The following is a 19,986-nucleotide window of genomic DNA, read 5'->3' as shown; positions in this document are numbered from 1 at the left end:
TGTTTCCTGAAGTCCATGATCATCTCCTTTGTTTTGTTGACGTTGAGTGAGAGGTTGTTTTCCTGACACCACACTCCGAGGGCCTTCACCTCTCCCCTGTAGTCTGTCTCGTCGCTGTTGGTAATCAAGCCTACCACTGTTGTGTCGTCTGCAAACTTGATTATTGAGTTGGAGGCGTGCATGGCCACGCAGTCGTGGGTGAACAGGGAGTACAGGAGAGGGCTCAGAACGCATCCTTGTGGGGCCCCAGTGTCGAGGGTCAGCAAAGTGGAGATGTTGTTTCCTACCTTCACCACCTGGGGGGAGGCCCGTCAGAAAGGACCCAGTTGACAGGGTGGGGTTGAGACCCAGGTGAGCTTGGAGGGTACTATGGTGTTGAATGCTGAGCTGTAATCGATGAACAGCATTTTTACATAGGTATTCCTCTTGTCCAAATGGGATAGGGCAGTGTGCAGTGTGATGACGATTGCGTCATCTGTGGATCTATTCGGGCAACTAAAATGGGTCTAGGGTGGCCGGTAAGGTGGCGGTGATATGATCCTTGACTAGTCTCGCAAAGCACTTCATGATGACAGAAGTGAGTGCTACGGTGCGGTAGTCATTTAGTTCAGTTATCTTTGCCTTCTTGGGTACAGGAACAATGGTGGACATCTTGAAGCATGTGGGGAAAGCAGACTGGGATAGGGAGAGATTGAATATGTCCGTAAACACACCAGCCAGCTGGTCTGCGCATGCTCTGAGGACGTGGCTAGGGATGCTGTGTGGGCCAGATTGTTAGCTTGCCCCACCAAGATTTATATGCTAAAATTGCAACACCTTAAAACACATTATAAACTGACTGGGTCGAGCCCTGAATGCTGAAAGCTGTGGTATATCAGACCGTATACCACTGGTATGCCCAATATATATTTTTTTACTGTTCTAATTACGTTGGTTAACAGTTTATAATAATAAGGCAACCTCAGGGGCTTGTGGTATATGGCCAATATACCACGGCTAAGGGCTGAATCCACATTGCGCCGTGCCTAAGGACAGCCCGGGTATATTTCCCATATACCACACCCCACTCGTGTCTTATTGCTTAATTAGAACACACATTAGAACACATTACAACACACATTAGAACACATTACAACACACATTAGAACACATTACAACACACATTAGAACACATTAGAACACACATTAGAACACATTACAACACACATTAGAACACATTACAACACACATTAGAACACATTAGAACACATTACAACACACATTAGAACACATTACAACACACATTAGAACACATTACAACACACATTAGAACACATTAGAACACACATTAGAACACATTAGAACACATTACAACACACATTAGAACACATTACTACACACATTAGAACACATTAGAACACATTAGAACACATTACAACACACATTAGAACACATTACAACACACATTAGAACACATTAGAACATATTACAACACATTACAACACACATTAGAACAGGGCAATTCCACGGGTAACATGGATGTATGCCAAACCAAAAACCTTAACTGGAATAACTGTGCAGATGCAAAGTTTGGTTAACAGAATTACGGTATAATTTACCTCTGTTTTATTTTTTGTTTCTAAACTTTATCTGGACAGTTCTCCCTGTAAATGTGTTTTTGTAAATCTTTCAGTGGAAATTGTTAAAAGTAGTCCTTGTGCATAGAGTTAAACTTTGAAATCAATGTTTTTAGTTTGGTATAGATTTTAAAAGTGAAAAATCTGAGTCTCAGCGTAATTCCGTTACCATGGAATTAGCCAATAGTAAGTTAATAGGATCTCGGTGATAACACCAGTACATACAGTTGAAGTCGGAAGTTTACATACACCTTAGCCAAATACATTTAAACTCAGTTTTTCACAATTTCCGACATTTAATCCTAGTAAAAATTCCCTGTCTTAGGTCAGTTAGGATCACCACTTTATTTTAAGAATGTGAAATGTCAGAATAATAGTAGAGAGAATGATTTATTTCAGCTTTTATTTCTTTCATCACATTCCCAGTGGGTCAGAAGTTTACATACACTCAATTAGTATTTGATAGCATTGCCTTTAAATTGTTTAAATTGGGTCAAAGGTTTTGGGTAGCCTTCCACAAGCTTCCCATAATAAGTTGGGTGAATTTTGGCCCATTCCTCCTGACAGAGCTGGTGTAACTGAGTCAGGTTTGTAGGCCTCCTTGCTCTCACACACTTTTTCAGTTCTGCCCACAAATTTTCTATAGGATTGAATTCAAGGGGCTTGAATTTTCGAGCTCTCCCCTTAAATTTGGCGGTGACGTAGTGTCATGAGTGACAGAACACTGAGCCAATCACGGCGCAACTAGAGAACATTATATTGTATTAATGCCCCCACACAAAAAATATATATTTTTTGTTGCTAGAAAGATGGGGCTCAAAACAGTTGCGGGTTGCCACTGGTTCAAATGTGTTTTAATATGTTTTAATGTGTGTTTTAATATGTTTAAATATGTGTTTTAATATGTTTTAAAATGTGTTTTAATATGTTTTAATGTGTGTTTTAATATGTTTAAATATGTGTTTTAATATGTTTTAAAATGTGTTTTAATATGTGTTTTAATATGTTTTAAAATGTGTTTTAATATGTGTTTTAATATGTTTTAAAATGTGTTTTAAAATGTGTTTTAATATGTGTTTTAATGTGTAATTCTATGGTGTTATTCCTCCACAGTCATTCTAGGAATCTAACATCAATCCCAGTTAAATGACAGCTTGGTAACTGGACTCCCGTGTGGTCTCTCCCCGAGTCTCTAGGGTTCCCTAGACTAGGCTATTTTTTGCATCTGAAAATGGCACCCTATTGCCTATATAGTGCACTACTTTAGGTCAGTGCTCTGGTCCAAAGTAGTGCACTATATAAGGGAATACGGTGCCATTTTCAGACGCAGCCTATCTAGGCTTAGTGCTATTACTGTCGTCCCCCCTCCCCCCCCCCCCACTCACCCCACGAATAAGTTCTGGATGTATTTTTATCTGCGTCAGAGTCATTGCTTCACCTGAAAAGTGACTCTAACGTGGTCTCTTGCTAGGTCTCCCTGGGCGGTGTGTTACTGTGCCTTCACAGGCATGTCCTCTCTCAGCCCACAGCTCTCCACATATATCTTCCACCGTCTCAGGCCAGGAACATTATACACCAAACTACCACTGTACCGTGTGTCAAAATAAAGCAACGGCACATGGTGACATTTTAGAGTAACATCATGGCCCCCCCCTGGCGTGGTTTATAAATGAGGACATTCTGGCAACAGACAGACTAGACGAGTAAGGACATGTTGACGTCAACAAACATAGTGGGAATGTTGAGGTGGGGGTAACGGCATAGTGGGAATGTTGAGGTGGGGGTAACGGCATAGTGGGAATGTTGAGGTGGGGGTAACGGCATAGTGGGAATGTTGAGGTGGGGTAACGGCATAGTGGGAATGTTGAGGTGGGGGTAACGGCATAGTGGGAATGTTGAGGTGGGGGTAACATCATTGTGGGTAATGTTGAGGTGGGGTAACGGCATAGTGGGAATGTTGAGGTGGGGTAACGGCATAGTGGGAATGTTGAGGTGGGGGTAACGGCATAGTGGGAATGTTGAGGTGGGGTAACGGCATAGTGGGAATGTTGAGGTGGGGGTAACGGCATAGTGGGAATGTTGAGGTGGGGGTAACATCATTGTGGGTAATGTTGAGGTGGGGTAACGGCATAGTGGGAATGTTGAGGTGGGGTAACGGCATAGTGGGAATGTTGAGGTGGGGGTAACGGCATAGTGGGAATGTTGAGGTGGGGGTAACGGCATAGTGGGAATGTTGAGGTGGGTTAACGGCATAGTGGGAATGTTGAGGTGGGGGTAACGGCATAGTGGGAATGTTGAGGTGGGGTAACGGCATAGTGGGAATGTTGAGGTGGGGGTAACGGCATTGTGGGAATGTTGAGGTGGGGTAACGGCATAGTGGGAATGTTGAGGTGGGGTAACGGCATTGTGGGAATGTTGAGGTGGGGTAACGGCATAGTGGGAATGTTGAGGTGGGGTAACGGCATTGTGGGAATGTTGAGGTGGGGTAACATCATTGTGGGTAATGTTGAGGTGGGGGTAACGGCATAGTGGGAATGTTGAGGTGGGGGTAACGGCATAGTGGGAATGTTGAGGTGGGGTAACGGCATAGTGGGAATGTTGAGGTGGGGGTAACGGCATAGTGGGAATGTTGAGGTGGGGTAACGGCATAGTGGGAATGTTGAGGTGGGGTAACGTTACAGTGGGCATGTTGAGGTGGGGTAACGGCATAGTGGGAATGTTGAGGTGGGGGGTTAACGGCATAGTGGGAATGTTGAGGTGGGGTAACGGCATAGTGGGAATGTTGAGGTGGGGTAACGGCATAGTGGGAATGTTGAGGTGGGGTAACGGCATAGTGGGAATGTTGAGGTGGGGTAACGGCATAGTAGGAATGTTGAGGTGGGGGTAACGGCATAGTGGGAATGTTGAGGTGGGGTAACGGCATAGTGGGAATGTTGAGGTGGGGTAACGGCATTGTGGGAATGTTGAGGTGGGGTAACGGCATAGTGGGAATGTTGAGGTGGGGTAACGACATAGTGGGAATGTTGAGGTGGGGGTAACGGCATAGTGGGAATGTTGAGGTGGGGTAACGTTATAGTGGGCATGTTGAGGTGGGGTAACGGCATAGTGGGAATGTTGAGGTGGGGTAACGGCATAGTGGGAATGTTGAGGTGGGTTAACGGCATAGTGGGAATGTTGAGGTGGGGGTAACGGCATAGTGGGAATGTTGAGGTGGGGGTAACGGCATAGTGGGAATGTTGAGGTGGGGTAACGGCATAGTGGGAATGTTGAGGTGGGGTAACGGCATAGTGGGAATGTTGAGGTGGGGTAACGGCATAGTGGGAATGTTGAGGTGGGGTAACGGCATAGTGGGAATGTTGAGGTGGGGGTAACGGCATAGTGGGAATGTTGAGGTGGGGTAACGGCATAGTGGGAATGTTGAGGTGGGGGTAACGGCATAGTGGGAATGTTGAGGTGGGGGTAACGGCATAGTGGGAATGTTGAGGTGGGGTAACGGCATAGTGGGAATGTTGAGGTGGGGTAACGGCATTGTGGGAATGTTGAGGTGGGGTAACATCATTGTGGGTAATGTTGAGGTGGGGTAACGGCATAGTGGGAATGTTGAGGTGGGGGTAACGGCATAGTGGGAATGTTGAGGTGGGGTAACGGCATAGTGGGAATGTTGAGGTGGGGGTAACAACATAGTGGGAATGTTGAGGTGGGGTAACGGCATTGTGGGAATGTTGAGGTGGGGTAACGGCATTGTGGGTAATGTTGAGGTGGGGTAACGGCATAGTGGGAATGTTGAGGTGGGGTAACAGCATAGTGGGAATGTTGAGGTGGGCTAACAGGTTGCATAAAACAGCTAGATCTGTGTTATTTATATTACTACACTGAACAAAAATATAAATCAACATGTAAAGTGTTGGTCCCATGTTTCATGAGCTGAAATAAAAGATCCCAGAAATGTTCCATACGCACAAAAAGCTTATTTCTTTCAAATGTTGTGTAGAAATCTGTTTACATCCCTGTTAGTGAGCATTTCTCCTTTGCCAAGATTATCCTTAAGCAGCATGATCATTACACAGATGCACCTTGTGCTGGGGACAATGAAAGGCCACTCTAAAATGTGCAGTTTTGTCACACAACACAAATGCCACAGATGCCTCAAGTTTTGAGGGAGCGTGCAGTTGGCATGCTGACTGGAGGAATGTTCACCAGAGCTGTTGGCAGAGAATTTCATGTTAATTTCTCTACCATAAGCTGCTTCCAATGTTGTTTTAGAGAATTTGGCAGTACGTCCAACCGGCCTCACAACCGTAGACCGCGTGTAACCACGCCAGCCCAGGACCTCCACATCCAGCTTCTTCACCTGCAGGATCATCTGAGACCAGCCAACTGGACAGCTGATGAAACTGTGGGTTTGCACAACTGAAGAATTTCTGCACAAACTGTCAGGAACCGTCTCAGGGAAGCTCATCTGCGTGTTCGTCATCCTCACCAGGGTCTTGATCTGACTGCAGTTCAGCGTTGTGACCGACTTCAGTGGGTAAATGCTCACCTCTGATGAACACTGGCACGCTGGATGAATCCTGGTTTGAACTGTACCGGACAGATGGCTGACAGCTTGTATGGAGTCATGTGGGCGAGAGGTTTGCTGATGTCAATGTTGTGAACAGAGTGCCCCATGGTGACGGGGTTGTGGTATGGGCAGGCCTAAGCTACAAACAACAAACACAATTACATTTTATCGATGTCTATTTGAATACACAGAGATACCGTGACGAGATCCTGAGGTCCATTGTCGTGTCATTCATCTGCCGCCATCACCTCATGTTTCAGCATGATAATGCACAGCCCCATGTCACAAGGATCTGTACACAATTCCTGGAAGCTGAAAATGTCCCAGTTCTTCCATGGCATGTATACTCACCAGACATGTCACCCAATGAGCATGTTTGGGATGCTCTGGATCAACGTGTATGACAGTATGTTCCAGTTCCCTCCAATATCCAGCAACTTCGCACAGCCATTGAAGAGGAGTGGGACAACATTCCACAGGCCACAATCAACAGCCTGATCAACTCTATGTGATGGAGATGTGTTCATGCTGCATGAGGCAAATGGTCACACCAGATACTGACTGGTTTTCTGATCCACGCCCCTACCTTTTTTTAAGGTATCTGTGACCAACATGATGCATGTCTATAATCCATAGATTAGGGCCTAATGTATTTATTTAAATGTACTGATTTCCTTATATGAACTGTAACTCAGTAAAATAATGATTCATGTTGAGGTGAAGGAACACCGCATGACAGGCAGGTGTTTAGGAGACAAACAGACACTATTTCCCACAGTGTTATCGGCTATTAACAAGTTGCAAGCCCCCCAAAATCCAGAACCTGTTTTGTGCTAACATTCCAGTCCTTGTACCTCATTTCTTTGCCAAACATGAAAAAGAGTGGCAAGGAGTGCAATGTTAGCACCAAACAGATGGGATTTCTCCAGGCTACTCCAAACCTGGGGATTCTGGGAAAGTTGCTGCCATTTAGCCACCCTAGAAGCCAGGTTTCCCAAGCAGCTTCTCTTGTGGGAACGAAGATAAAGTGAAGAGAGAGTCAAACAGAAAGAAACAAAGAAACAAAGAAATAAAGAGAAATAAACAAAGAGAGAAAGAAAGAGGGAAAGAAAGAAAGAAATAAACAAAGAGAGAAAGAAAGAGAGAAAGAAAGAAAAAGAGAAAGATAGGGAGAGAGAAACACATTATTTTTTATTTTCCTAGGAAGTGAGTCAAACATCGTGAGGGCCTTATTAAATCCTCCTCCAGTTGTGACAAAGATATCTACCGCACCTTTTAGTCAGAGTCCCAAATGGCACCCAGAGCCCTGGTCTAAAGTAGTGCACTATATAGAAAATAGGGTACCATTTGGGACCGAACCTTTATTTGTCTGCCCAGTCTGGGATGTTGGCAACGGCCCCTCCTCTCCAGGAAAGTGAAAGAGGATTTAGCCTCAATAGCCCCCCCACCCCCCCACCCCAGACACCCACAGTTAAGCATCAAGCAACATTAACAAGTCCAGTGTTTTGAACACGAGTCTCTGTTCTTTAGCCAATTTCTGTTCGTTGTTTTTTTCTCTCAATAAAGACCAACCTGTTCTTTGCCATCTCTCTTTTTAAAAGTAGTGTTTTTCCCCACTACTGTAGCTGTACATAGTCCATCGGTATATAGCCCACCCAATTTACCTACCTCACCCCCCATACTGCTTTTATTTATTTACTTTTCTGCTCTTTTGCACACCAGTATCTCTACTTGCACATGATCATCTGATGATTTATCACTCCAGTGTTAATCTGCTAAATTGTAATTATTCGATTTATTGCCTACCTCCTCATGCCTTTTGCACACATTGTATATAGATTCTCTTTTTTTCTACCATGTTATTGACTTGTTTATTGTTTACTCCATGTGTAACTCTGTGTTGTTGTCTGTTCACACTGCTATGCTTTATCTTGGCCAGGTCGCAGTTGCAAATGAGAACTTGTTCTCAACTAGCCTACCTGGTTAAATAAAGGTGAAAAAAAATAAAAAAAAATAAAAAAATACTCTGAATTGTGTCTTTTGGATGGAGATGGGAGAGTTATCCCAGTGTATTCTGACATCAGTCAGATAACGTCCCGATGAGTTGTAGGATCACTAAGAAGCGGAGCGGTTAGATAACAACAAGGCTAATCAGTTTCCTCCATGAAATAGTGAGGCTCCTCTTGAATCACACAGAAGGACACACAGCAGATGAGAGCTGTACAGTACGTCGGTTCAAGGCTGGGTTGTGATGATGTCTGATTCATGTCTTTGGTTTTGTTGTTATTGGTAAACAGTTGATGAACGCTTGGTTTATGGGCATACGGTGAACTATCTGTTTACTCAACATTGTCGTTTTTGTTTATTTACATGAACAAGGTGTGTATGTGTATACACTGAGTATACTAAACATTAAGAACACCTTCCTAATATTGAGTTTAATCCCCTTTTGCTCTCAGAACAGCCTCAATTCGTTGGGACATGGACTCTACGAGGTGTTGAAAGCGTTCCACAGGGATGCTGGCCCATGTTGGACTCCAATGCTTCCCACAGTTGTGTCAAGTTGGCTGGATGTCCTTTATGGTGGTGGATCATTCTTGATACACACGGGAAACTGTTGAGCGTGAAAAACCCAACAGCGTTGCAGTTCTTGACACAAACCGGTTCCTGGCACCTACTACCATACCCCGTTAAAATGCACTTAAATCTTTTGTCTTGCCCATTCACCCTCTGAATGGCACACAGACACAATCCATGTCTCTATTGTCTCAAGGTTTAAAAATCCTTCTTTAACCACCTGTCTCCTCCCCTTCATCTACACTGATCGAAGTGGATTTAACAAGTGACATCAGTAGGGGATCATAGCTTTCACCTGGATTCACCTGGTCATTCAGTCTGTCATAGAAAGAGCAGGTGTCCTTAATGTTTTGTCCACTCAGTGTACATGAGTCTATATTAGGCCTAATTGTTCTCGATCTGTCTTCTGTGTGCAGGTTGTGCAGTCTGACTCTGAAGAGGTTGGTGGTCCTGAGGGAGCTGGACAAGGAGCTCATCTCTGTGGTCATCGCTGTCAAGATCCAGGTAAAGTTATGACCTTTCACACCACACCTGGCTGTAGGTACGGCAGGAACACACCTGAGAATCAAGACTACATGAGTTAGACCACACGCACCCACGCACACACGCACACACACACACACACACACACACACACACACACACACACACACACACACACACACACACACACACACACACACACACACACACACACACACACACACACACACAATCCAGGTAGACTGCATAAATGTCACACACATCCTCTTAAGATAAATGTTATCCAAGCTGACAGATGCGTTCTTATGTTTCACTTCCTGTACATTAGCTTGTTACCTGCTAGTTGACTTCACTTCCTGTACATTAGCTTGTTACCTGCTGGTTGACTTCACTTCCTGTACATTAGCTTGTTACCTGCTAGTTGACTTCACTTCCTGTACATTAGCTTGTTACCTGCTGGTTGACTTCACTTCCTGTACATTAGCTTGTTACCTGCTAGTTGACTTCACTTCCTGTACACTAGCTTGTTACCTGCTAGTTGACTTCACTTCCTGTACATTAGCTTGTTACCTGCTAGTTGACTTCACTTCCTGTACATTAGCTTGTTACCTGCTAGTTGACTTCACTTCCTGTACATTAGCTTGTTACCTGCTAGTTGACTTCACTTCCTGTACATTAGCTTGTTACCTGCTAGTTGACTTCACTTCATGTACATTAGCTTGTTACCTGCTAGTTGACTTCACTTCCTGTACATTAGCTTGTTACCTGCTAGTTGACTTCACTTCCTGTACATTAGCTTGTTACCTGCTGGTTGACTTCACTTCCTGTACACTAGCTTGTTACCTGCTGGTTGACTGTTGGAGTTTAGCAGATGTTTTGCATTCTGGTATCAATGGCTGTATTGACTGACAAAACAGTCTGGTGATGTGTGATTCCCTTTCCCCTAGGGTTCCAAGAGGATCCTGAGGTCCCATGAGATAGTGCTGCCCCCTAGTGGCTCAGTGGAGACTGACCTGGCTCTCACCTTCTCACTGCAGGTAAAGATAACACAAGGTCATTTATATTGTGTATATAAGTCAGATTGCGCAACAACTCTGTCTCCGCTTGGTCGAGGAACTATTGGCGCATACCAGTGACGCCACCTGTTGGAAGACAATGGGACGAAGGCCTGAAAAATTGCATATTGAGAAATCATAAACTCCCCTGCGTCCCATGTTTTCCACTTAAGACCACTGTGACTGATTCCTCTCTCTCCTCTATTTTCTTGTCTTTCATCCATCCTCAGTACCCTCACTTCCTGAAGAGTGAGGGTAACAAGCTCCAGATCCTGCTGCAGAGGAGGAAGAGATACAAGAACAGGACTATCCTGGGATACAAGACCCTGGCTGTAGGAACCATCGATATGGCTGAGGTAGGAACACAATGAGACAGGACCCTGGCTGTAGGAACCATCGACATGACTGAGGTAGGAACACAATGAGACAAGACCCTGGCTGTAGGAACCATCGATATGGCTGAGGCAGGAACACAATTTTTACATTTAACATTTAAGTCATTTAGCAGACGCTCTTATCCAGAGCGACTTACAAATTGGAAAGTTCATACATATTCATCCTGGTCCCCCCGTGGGGAATGAACCCACAACCCTGGCGTTGCAAGCGCCATGCTCTACCAACTGAGCCACACGGGACCAGGACCCTGGCTGTTAGGAACACAATGAGACAGGACCCTGGCTGTTAGGAACCATCGATATGGCTGAGGTAGGAACACAATGAGACAGGACCCTGGCTGTAGGAACCATCGATATGGCTGAGGTAGGAACACAATGAGACAGGACTCTGGCTGTAGGAACACAATGAGACAGGACCCTGGCTGTAGGAACCATCGATATGGCTGAGGTAGGAACACAATGAGACAGGACCCTGGCTGTAGGAACACAATGAGACAGGACCCTGGCTGTAGGAACCATCGATATGGCTGAGGTAGGAACACAATGAGACAGGACTCTGGCTGTAGGAACACAATGAGACAGGACCCTGGCTGTAGGAACCATCGATATGGCTGAGGTAGGAACACAATGAGACAGGACCCTGGCTGTAGGAACACAATGAGACAGGACCCTGGCTGTAGGAACCATCGACATGGCTGAGGTAGGAACACAGTGAGACAGGACCCTGGCTGTAGGAACCATCGACATGGCTGAGGTAGGAACACAATGAGACAGGACCCTGGCTGTAGGAACCATCGATATGGCTGAGGTAGGAACACAATGAGACAGGACTCTGGCTGTAGGAACACAATGAGACAGGACCCTGGCTGTAGGAACCATCGATATGGCTGAGGTAGGAACACAATGAGACAGGACCCTGGCTGTAGGAACCATCGATATGGCTGAGGTAGGAACACAATGAGACAGGACCCTGGCTGTAGGAACACAATGAGACAGGACCCTGGCTGTAGGAACCATCGATATGGCTGAGGTAGGAACACAATGAGACAGGACCCTGGCTGTAGGAACACAATGAGACAGGACCCTGGCTGTAGGAACCATCGATATGGCTGAGGTAGGAACACAATGAGACAGGACTCTGGCTGTAGGAACACAATGAGACAGGACCCTGGCTGTAGGAACCATCGATATGGCTGAGGTAGGAACACAATGAGACAGGACTCTGGCTGTAGGAACCATCGACATGGCTGAGGCAGGAACACAATGTTCACACAGCAGTTTCAGGTTGCTGCTGTGTACCCTGAACTAACGTTAGCGTAATAATAATTTCATTTTCCACATAGTTTATTTTTGAAGGTCTTAACACACAGATGACATTCATGCTGCTTCTGTACTGTGGACCATTTATGAACAAGGCAACAGTAAACATGTCTTCCCCCACGATGATGCAGGGCCCCTCAGTGGGCCATTCAGTGTAATTTTGTAAATGACGGATCTCTATGGCAAGACGTATCGTTCGCCCGAGTTTCGTCAAAATCGGGCCAGTGGTGTCTTAAGAAATCACATCTCTTATCCCTGAGCATGTGTGCCAAATTTCATCACTCTGAGTCAAACAGATCAAGCGATATATAAACATGTGACCGATATAGCGCCACCGTGTGGTCGATTTGAATGTTCTTGCATATGTTGAGTTTTGACAGTGTTAGCAACATGTGGACCAAATTTAGTTTCAATACGAATATCCTTGACTGATTTAAGGTAGATGCATTTATGTTCCAGACCACGCCCACGTAATTGTATTGGCTGTCTTATTTTAGAAACTAGTCTGGAAGATATTGCGTTGAGAGATCTTTGTCCATAGATGCCATGCTCATCGTGGCGGATCCCTATGGCAAGACGCATCACTCACCCAAGCTTCGTCCAAATAGGGCCAGTGCTGTCTGAGATATCACGTGTAACTAATGTACTAACGGACAAAGACATATCCACAGTTCCCGCCCCGATTTTAACATGGGGGACACTTCATTATTCTCAGAAGTCTTTCTCCCGTCTCTCCTCATCCCCCTGTCATCCTCAGCGGACTCTGGCGGCCCCGTTCTGTCCCCTCTGTAGATAACTCCAAACGCTCAGCTTAACCGTCTGTCTGAACAGCAGAAAGCCACACAGCTGCATGAAGGCAGCACTGTAAAATGGCCGCTCTGTCTTAAACCCAAAGCCTGTTACGTTATAGACCGTCTCTGTTTAACCCAGGTCCCAGGGGCCTGAGAGACTCTGAGAGAGAGATTATTCTCAGGAACATGTTTGTTAGAATTTAACAGAAATAGAATAGTTACTTTTGGGACTTTGAGGATAGCAACAGCAGAGAGAGACAGAGGATCTGATAACAGAGGGAGAGAGAGGGAGGGAGGAAGAGAGAGGGAGGGGTTATTCTCAGGAACATGTTTGTTAGAATTTAACAGAAATAGAATAGTTACTTTTGGGACTTTGAGGATAGCAACAGCAGAGAGAGACAGGTGATCTGATAACAGAGGGAGAGAGACAGATCTGATAACTGGAAAGATACTTTCATCAAAATTGTGGTTCTTTCAGCACTGTATTCATCTAGCCCTCCCCCTCCCTCTCTCTCTCCTCCTTCTTCCTTCCCCCTTCCCCTCTCTCCTTCTCCTTCCCTCATCCCCCTCCCTCTCTCTCTCCTTCCCTCTCTCTCTCCTTCTCCTTCCCTCTCCCGCACCTCCCTCTCTCCTTCTCCTTCCCTCCCTCTTTCCTTCTCCTTCCCTCCCTCTTTCCTTCTCCTTCCCTCCCTCTTTCCTTCTCCTTCCCTCCCCCGCACATCCCTCTCTCTCCTTCCCTGCACCTCCCTCCTTCTCCTTCCCTCCCTCCCCCCACCTTCCTCTCTCTCCTTCTCCTTCCTTCCTTCCCTCCCTCCCCCCACCTTCCTCTCTCTCCTTCCTTCCCCCACCTCCCTCCCTCTCTCTCCTTCTCCTTCCCTCATCCCCCTCCCTGTCTCTCTCTCTTCTTCCGTCATCTCTCTCCCTCGTCCGTCTCTCTGCCCCCACCAGGTGATGCAGCAGCCTACGGAGGGGGGCCAGGTTCTGTCTCTGTGCAGTAACCAGAAGGAGACGCTGGGTAAAGTAGCTGATATCTGGATCTTCTCTCTGTCCAGTCAGCCCATAGACTATGAGGAGGCCGCTCTGCAGGAGGGAACCAAGATCAAATGCTCAGGTAGGCTTCGGCACAGGATGGCTCGGTTCAACTTAGATTAGCTCTGAGGCATGGCTGTAGACTCCTAAGTTGTTAGGACACCAGTCAGCACGATCCCATCATAATCAGCCGTCCTTCAGCCAGCCAGGCATGTAGAGGAGAACAGAGGCTAAGTTGAAGTCAGTGAGCTCATAGACCACAAAGAGGCTGCTCTGCAGGGGGGAACAATTATCAAATGTTCAGGTAGGTTACTACTCAGGTACGGGTTAACTCAGGTACGCTGTGACACAGCAAGGCTCTGCTATACAGTACGGCTCAGCCCAAGTTAGCTCTGAGACATGGCTGTAAAGGCAGTAGGACTCCGGAACGAAACGTTCAAAGTTCTTGAAATTTTCAGGATTGACTGACCTTTATGTCTTAAAGTAATGATAGAATGTTGGTTCTCTTTGCTTATTTGAGCTGTTCTTGACACAATATGGACTTGGTCTTTTACCAAATAGGGCTCTCTTCTGTATACCACCCCTACCTTGTCACAACACAACTGATTGGCTGAAACGCATTAAGAAGGAAAGAAATGCCGCAAATAAACTTAACAAGGCACACCTGTTGAGGTGTCACCATTCCAGGTGACTACCTCATGAAGCTGGTTGAGAGAATGCCAAGAGTGTGCAAAGCTGTCATCAAGGCAAAGGGTGGCTACTTTGAAGAACCTCAAATATAAAATATATTTTGATTTGTTTAACACTTTTTTGGTTACTACATGATTCCATATGTGTTATTTCATAGTTCTAGTTATTCTACAATGTAGAAAATAGTAAAAATAAATAAAAACCCTTGAATGAGTAGGTGTGTCCAAACCTGGTACTGTACCACACTACTGAACGTCATGTACCACACTACTGAACATCATGTACCACACTACTGAACCTCATGTACCACACTACTGAACCCCAGTCCTGAACCTCATGTACCGCACTACTGAAACTCATGTACCACACTACTGAACCTCAGTACTGAACGTCATGTACCACACTACTGAACCTCATGTACCACACTACTGAACATCAGTACTGAACCTCATGTACCACACTACTGAACCTCATGTACCACAGTACTGAACCTCATGTACCTCAGTACTGAACCTCATGTACCACACTACTGAACCTCATGGACCACACTACTGAACCTCAGTACTGAACCTCATGTACCACACTACTGAACCTCATGAACCTCACTACTGAACCTCATGTACCACACTACTGAACCTCATGGACCACACTACTGAACCTCATGGACCACACTACTGAACCTCATGGACCACACTACTGAACCTCATGTACCTCATGTACTGAACCTCATGTACCACACTACTGAACATCAGTACTGAACATCATGTACCACACTACTGAACCTCATGGACCACACTACTGAACCTCATGTACCACACTACTGAACATCAGTACTGAACCTCATGTACCACACTACTGAACCTCATGTACCACACTACTGAACATCACCACTGAACCTCATGTACCACACTACTGAACATCAGTACTGAACATCATGTACCACACTACTGAACCTCATGTACCACACTACTGAACCTCATGTACCACACTACTGAACATCAGTACTGAACCTCATGTACCACACTACTGAACCTCATGTACCACACGACTGAACCTCATGTACCACACTACTGAACCTCATGTACCACACTACTGAACCTCATGTACCACACTACTGAACCTCATGTACCACACTACTGAACCTCATGTACCACACTACTGAACCTCATGTACCTCACTACTGAACCTCATGTACCACACTACTGAACCTCATGTACCACACTACTGAACCTCATGTACCACACTACTGAACCTCATGTACCACACTACTGAACCTCATGTACCTCACTACTGAACCTCATGTACCTCACTACTGAACCTCATGTACCACAGTACTGAACCTCATGTACCACACTACTGAACCTCATGTACCACACTACTGAACCTCATGTACCACACTACTGCTTGTGAAATCTGAAAGCATGCATGATGAATGATTTGACAGCCCTGGCAGCCTGTGATGTGGTCTTCTTCAGCTCAGCAGCAGTAGGTTAATTGTGTGTGTGTGTGTGTGTGTGTGTGTGTGTGTGTGTGTGTGTGTGTGTGTGTGTGTGTGTGTGTGTGTGTGTGTGTGTGTGTGTGTGTGTGTGTTGTGCTCCAGATAACTACTCGGAGGAGGAGTATGAGAGTTTCTCTTCAGAGCAGGAGGCCAGTGATGACGCTGTTCAGGGTCAGGTCAGTACAAATATAATACTGTCTTCTACTCAGTCTTCTATCTAAGAAAGGACTCCTCTGTCCCCTACACTGTCCTCCTCACTGAAGACAGTCAGAAAGGACTCCTCTGTCCCCTACACTGAAGACAGTCAGAAAGGACTCCTCTGTCCCCTACACTGTCCTCCTCACTGAAGACAGTCAGAAAGGACTCTGTCCCCTACACTGAAGACAGTCAAAGGACTCCTCTGTCCTCCTCACTGAAGACAGTCAGAAAGGACTCTGTCCCCTACACTGTCCTCCTCACTGAAGACAGTCAGAAAGGACTCCTATGTCCCCTACACTGAAGACAGTCAGAAAGGACTCCTCTGTCCCCTACACTGAAGACAGTCAGAAAGGACTCCTCTGTCCCCTACACTGAAGACAGTCAGAAAGGACTCCTCTGTCCCCTACACTGTCCTCCTCACTGAAGACAGTCAGAAAGGACTCCTCTGTCCCCTGCACTGAAGACAGTCAGAAAGGACTCCTCTGTCCCCTACACTGTCCTCCTCACTGAAGACAGTCAGAAAGGACTCCTCTGTCCCCTACACTGAAGACAGTCAGAAAGGACTCCTCTGTCCCCTACACTGAAGACAGTCAGAAAGGACTCCTCTGTCCCCTACACTGTCCTCCTCACTGAAGACAGTCAGAAAGGACTACTCTGTCCCCTACACTGAAGACAGTCAGAAAGGACTCCTCTGTCCCCTACACTGAAGACAGTCAGAAAGGACTCCTCTGTCCTCTACACTGTCCTCCTTACTGAAGACATTCACACCTGGAGTGTATTTATACTGTATTTGGTTGATAACGTGCCTGCGTCTGTCTGTGTGAGTGTCTCTTCAGGACCTGGAGGATGATGAGTATGATGTGAGGAAGCCTAAGAAGCAGAGGAGGTCCATCGTAAGAACTGCTTCAATCACCAGGGTAAGAGACGAGAGGAAGGACACACTTGAGTGTTTGGTCATCATGCTATGCCCAGCAAGCTAAAGTTTATATAGGTTTTTACTGTGAAATTTACTGTAATTCACAATGTCTCAGCAGTGTTGTTGTTGTTTTGTTGTTTGTTTTGCTGTTGTTGTTTGTTTGTTTTGCTGTTGTTGTTTGTTTGTTTTGTTGTGTTGTTGTTTGTTTGTTTTGTTGTGTTGTTGTTTGTTTGTTTTGTTCTTGTTGTTGTTGCTTTTCTGTCTAAGATGCTGGTGTATTGACAGCACTTGTTCATCTTCCTTTACGTTGGTTGTTGACTGTAGTCGAGCTCTAGGGCTCCATCTAATGGGGTGTATTCATTAGTGTACACTGTTAACAAAACATTTAGCATTGTTTTTGTACTGTATATCTTATTGGACAAATTAATGTAGGGTCCCGTCCCTGTTTTAATATGGAACGCCGTTTGGGTCTTTGCGTGTCAAAAAAGATAATATTTTAAATAATATTTTAATTTGACACGTCAATTAACACAATTCTATTAGAGAATGTTGTGTGTGCTGAATTTGCACGTGCAAGCCAAGTGCCACCACTACTATCAATAGCACTGTCAAAGCTGTACAGAAAAAGTCTGCAAACAAGCAAACGCCGGGCCACGAACGATGTGTTTACAATACCGCTTTGTTCGACCACAACTTCTGGAGTAGCTAGCTTTAGCTTGGTAACCTAGCTAGCACCAATACAACCAGCCTGAAAACAACGATCAGTAGAAACTGCAGTCATTTTCATTATTCTTAACAATGATTTAGGAATCATTGTGAGTAAGTATTAGCTAGGTAGCCACTTGTTGTTCGTCTATTGAAATTGAACTTCAGTTCATGAAAATAAATAGCTAGCCAACTACTTAAAACCTCCACAAGAAGGTTGAGCTAATGTGCACTAATGCGATTAGCATGAGGTTGTAAGTGTAACAGTATAACTTTAATCCGTCCCCCTTGCCCCGACCCGGGCGCGAACCAGGGACCCTCTGCACACATCAACAACAGTCACCCACGAAGCATCGTTACCCATCACTCCACAAAAGCCACGGCCCTTGCAGAGCAAGGGGAACCACTACTTCAAGGTCTCAGAGCAAGTGACGTCACCGACTGAAAGGCTATTAGCGCGCACCACCGCTAACTAGCTAGCCATTTCACATAGGTTACATAAGTAACAAGAACATTTTCCAGGACATAGACATATCTGATATGGGCAGAAAGCTTAAATTCTTGTTAATCTAACTGCACTGTCCAATTTACAGTAGCTATTACAATGAAAGAATACCATGCTATTGTTTGAGGAGAGTGCACAATTATGAACTTGAAAATGTATTAATAAACCAATTTAGGCACATTTGGGCAGCCTTGATACAACATTTTGAACAGAAATGCAATGGTTCATTGGATTAGTCTAAAACTTTGCACATACACTGCTGTCATCTAGTGGCCAAAATCTAAATTGCGCCTAGATTCCTAAGTCATATATTGGCCTTTCTCAAAGATGATGGAACAAAAAAAACGCGTGTTTTTTTTCTCTGTATTATATTTTTCCAGATCTAATGTGTTATATTCTCCTACATTAATTTCATATTTCCACAAACTTCAAAGTGTTTCCTTTCAAACGGTGTCAAGAATATGCATATCCTTGCTTCAGTTCCTGAGCTACAGGAAGTTAGATTTGGGTATGTCATTTTAGGCGAAATTTGAAAAAAAGTGTCCGAACCTTAATTAACCCTGTTACCCAAAGCTAACGTTATAAGCAGCCAGCTAGCCTCATCTGGCTAGTGAGTCGCGACCGGACCGGGTTATGTGTTGTGAAGCTAGCCACAATAAGGATTAGGCACAATAGTGGAATTTGCGGGTTGCCTTCAAAAATAAAAGTAACTTTTTGAAAGTGATACAGAAGGTTACAATTGGTGGAATCATGCCATATTTAGACGAGATAATGTTAAACAAGGTTGGAGTGTAGAGCAATGAAATGGGGTATCAGTCTACTCGTTGACACCCACAGAACACAACTGTGAAGAGTTTATTCAAATACTAGCGTTGTAGCTCTTATCGCGGGACTGTGACTGTGTGAAATCACCTCCCCAGTCAGCCTATTGTGTGTATTGACATTCATATTGCAGTGCACAGCTTTACCTAATGATTGGGGATCAATGAAATGGGGTATCAGTCTACTCAATACCCAAGATATTTTTTCCCCAACGTCCTCAGAGTTATCAGACTCCAAAACATCCACACCGTATTGTTTTTCCTCAGAAATAGTGTTCAGTTCACATAGGTTGACAATAAATGTGGCTCAATTCACAGTTGTTTCAGAGTCCCGCAATAAGAGCTATGATGCTAATGTTCTCTGGGTGTCACTGAGTAGACTGATACCTCATGTCATTGATCCACAATCCATAGGTAAAGCTGTACAGTGAAATAAGGATGACCCCAATGCAATTCTAAAGTATAATACATCCAGTGGGATTTCAACAGATTTGTCAAATGAACAAATTGTCTTTTGTTGATTTTATATAACAACATTCCGACCTCATTTTGCACGATCTATTCAATTATGGCATAATTCTACTATTTGTATTAAATTGTGTCACCGTCAACGACATACTTTTATTTTGAAGGCTAACCGCAAAGTCCACTATTGTGGCAAACTTCACATAGATGGGTCCGACCACCATTAATCAAATAAGAACTGTCTTATAAGTTAGGGTTGTTTTAGATAATAACACCTAGCTATATAGTTAACTAACTATAGCTACTGAAACAGATTATGTCGTTTTGCTATGTTTTTGGGGAAGAATATTGTTTGTATCCA

The 19,986-nt window shown here is 44.8% G+C and overlaps 1 protein-coding gene across 3 annotated transcripts in view; it reads left to right on the top strand.

The window, feature by feature from the left end:
* Positions 1–19,986, top strand: part of LOC139563403 (phosphofurin acidic cluster sorting protein 2-like) — a 170,785-nt gene that overhangs the window by 137,072 nt on the left and 13,727 nt on the right. For 2 of the 3 annotated variants that reach the window (XM_071382045.1, XM_071382044.1), the window contains exons 2-7: positions 9,171–9,258; positions 10,185–10,274; positions 10,523–10,648; positions 13,747–13,909; positions 16,118–16,191; positions 17,050–17,130. In XM_071382045.1, coding sequence (XP_071238146.1) covers positions 9,171–9,258; positions 10,185–10,274; positions 10,523–10,648; positions 13,747–13,909; positions 16,118–16,191; positions 17,050–17,130 — 622 coding nt within the window. Of the gene's footprint in view, positions 1–9,170; positions 9,259–10,184; positions 10,275–10,522; positions 10,649–11,850; positions 11,886–13,746; positions 13,910–16,117; positions 16,192–17,049; positions 17,131–19,986 lie in introns of those variants that run through there. The other variant, XM_071382046.1, reaches the window with a different exon arrangement.

This window comes from Salvelinus alpinus, chromosome 34 (genome assembly GCF_045679555.1).
Source record: "Salvelinus alpinus chromosome 34, SLU_Salpinus.1, whole genome shotgun sequence".
Taxonomy (NCBI): domain Eukaryota; kingdom Metazoa; phylum Chordata; class Actinopteri; order Salmoniformes; family Salmonidae; genus Salvelinus; species Salvelinus alpinus.
This window is presented reverse-complemented; position numbering and strand designations above follow the sequence as displayed.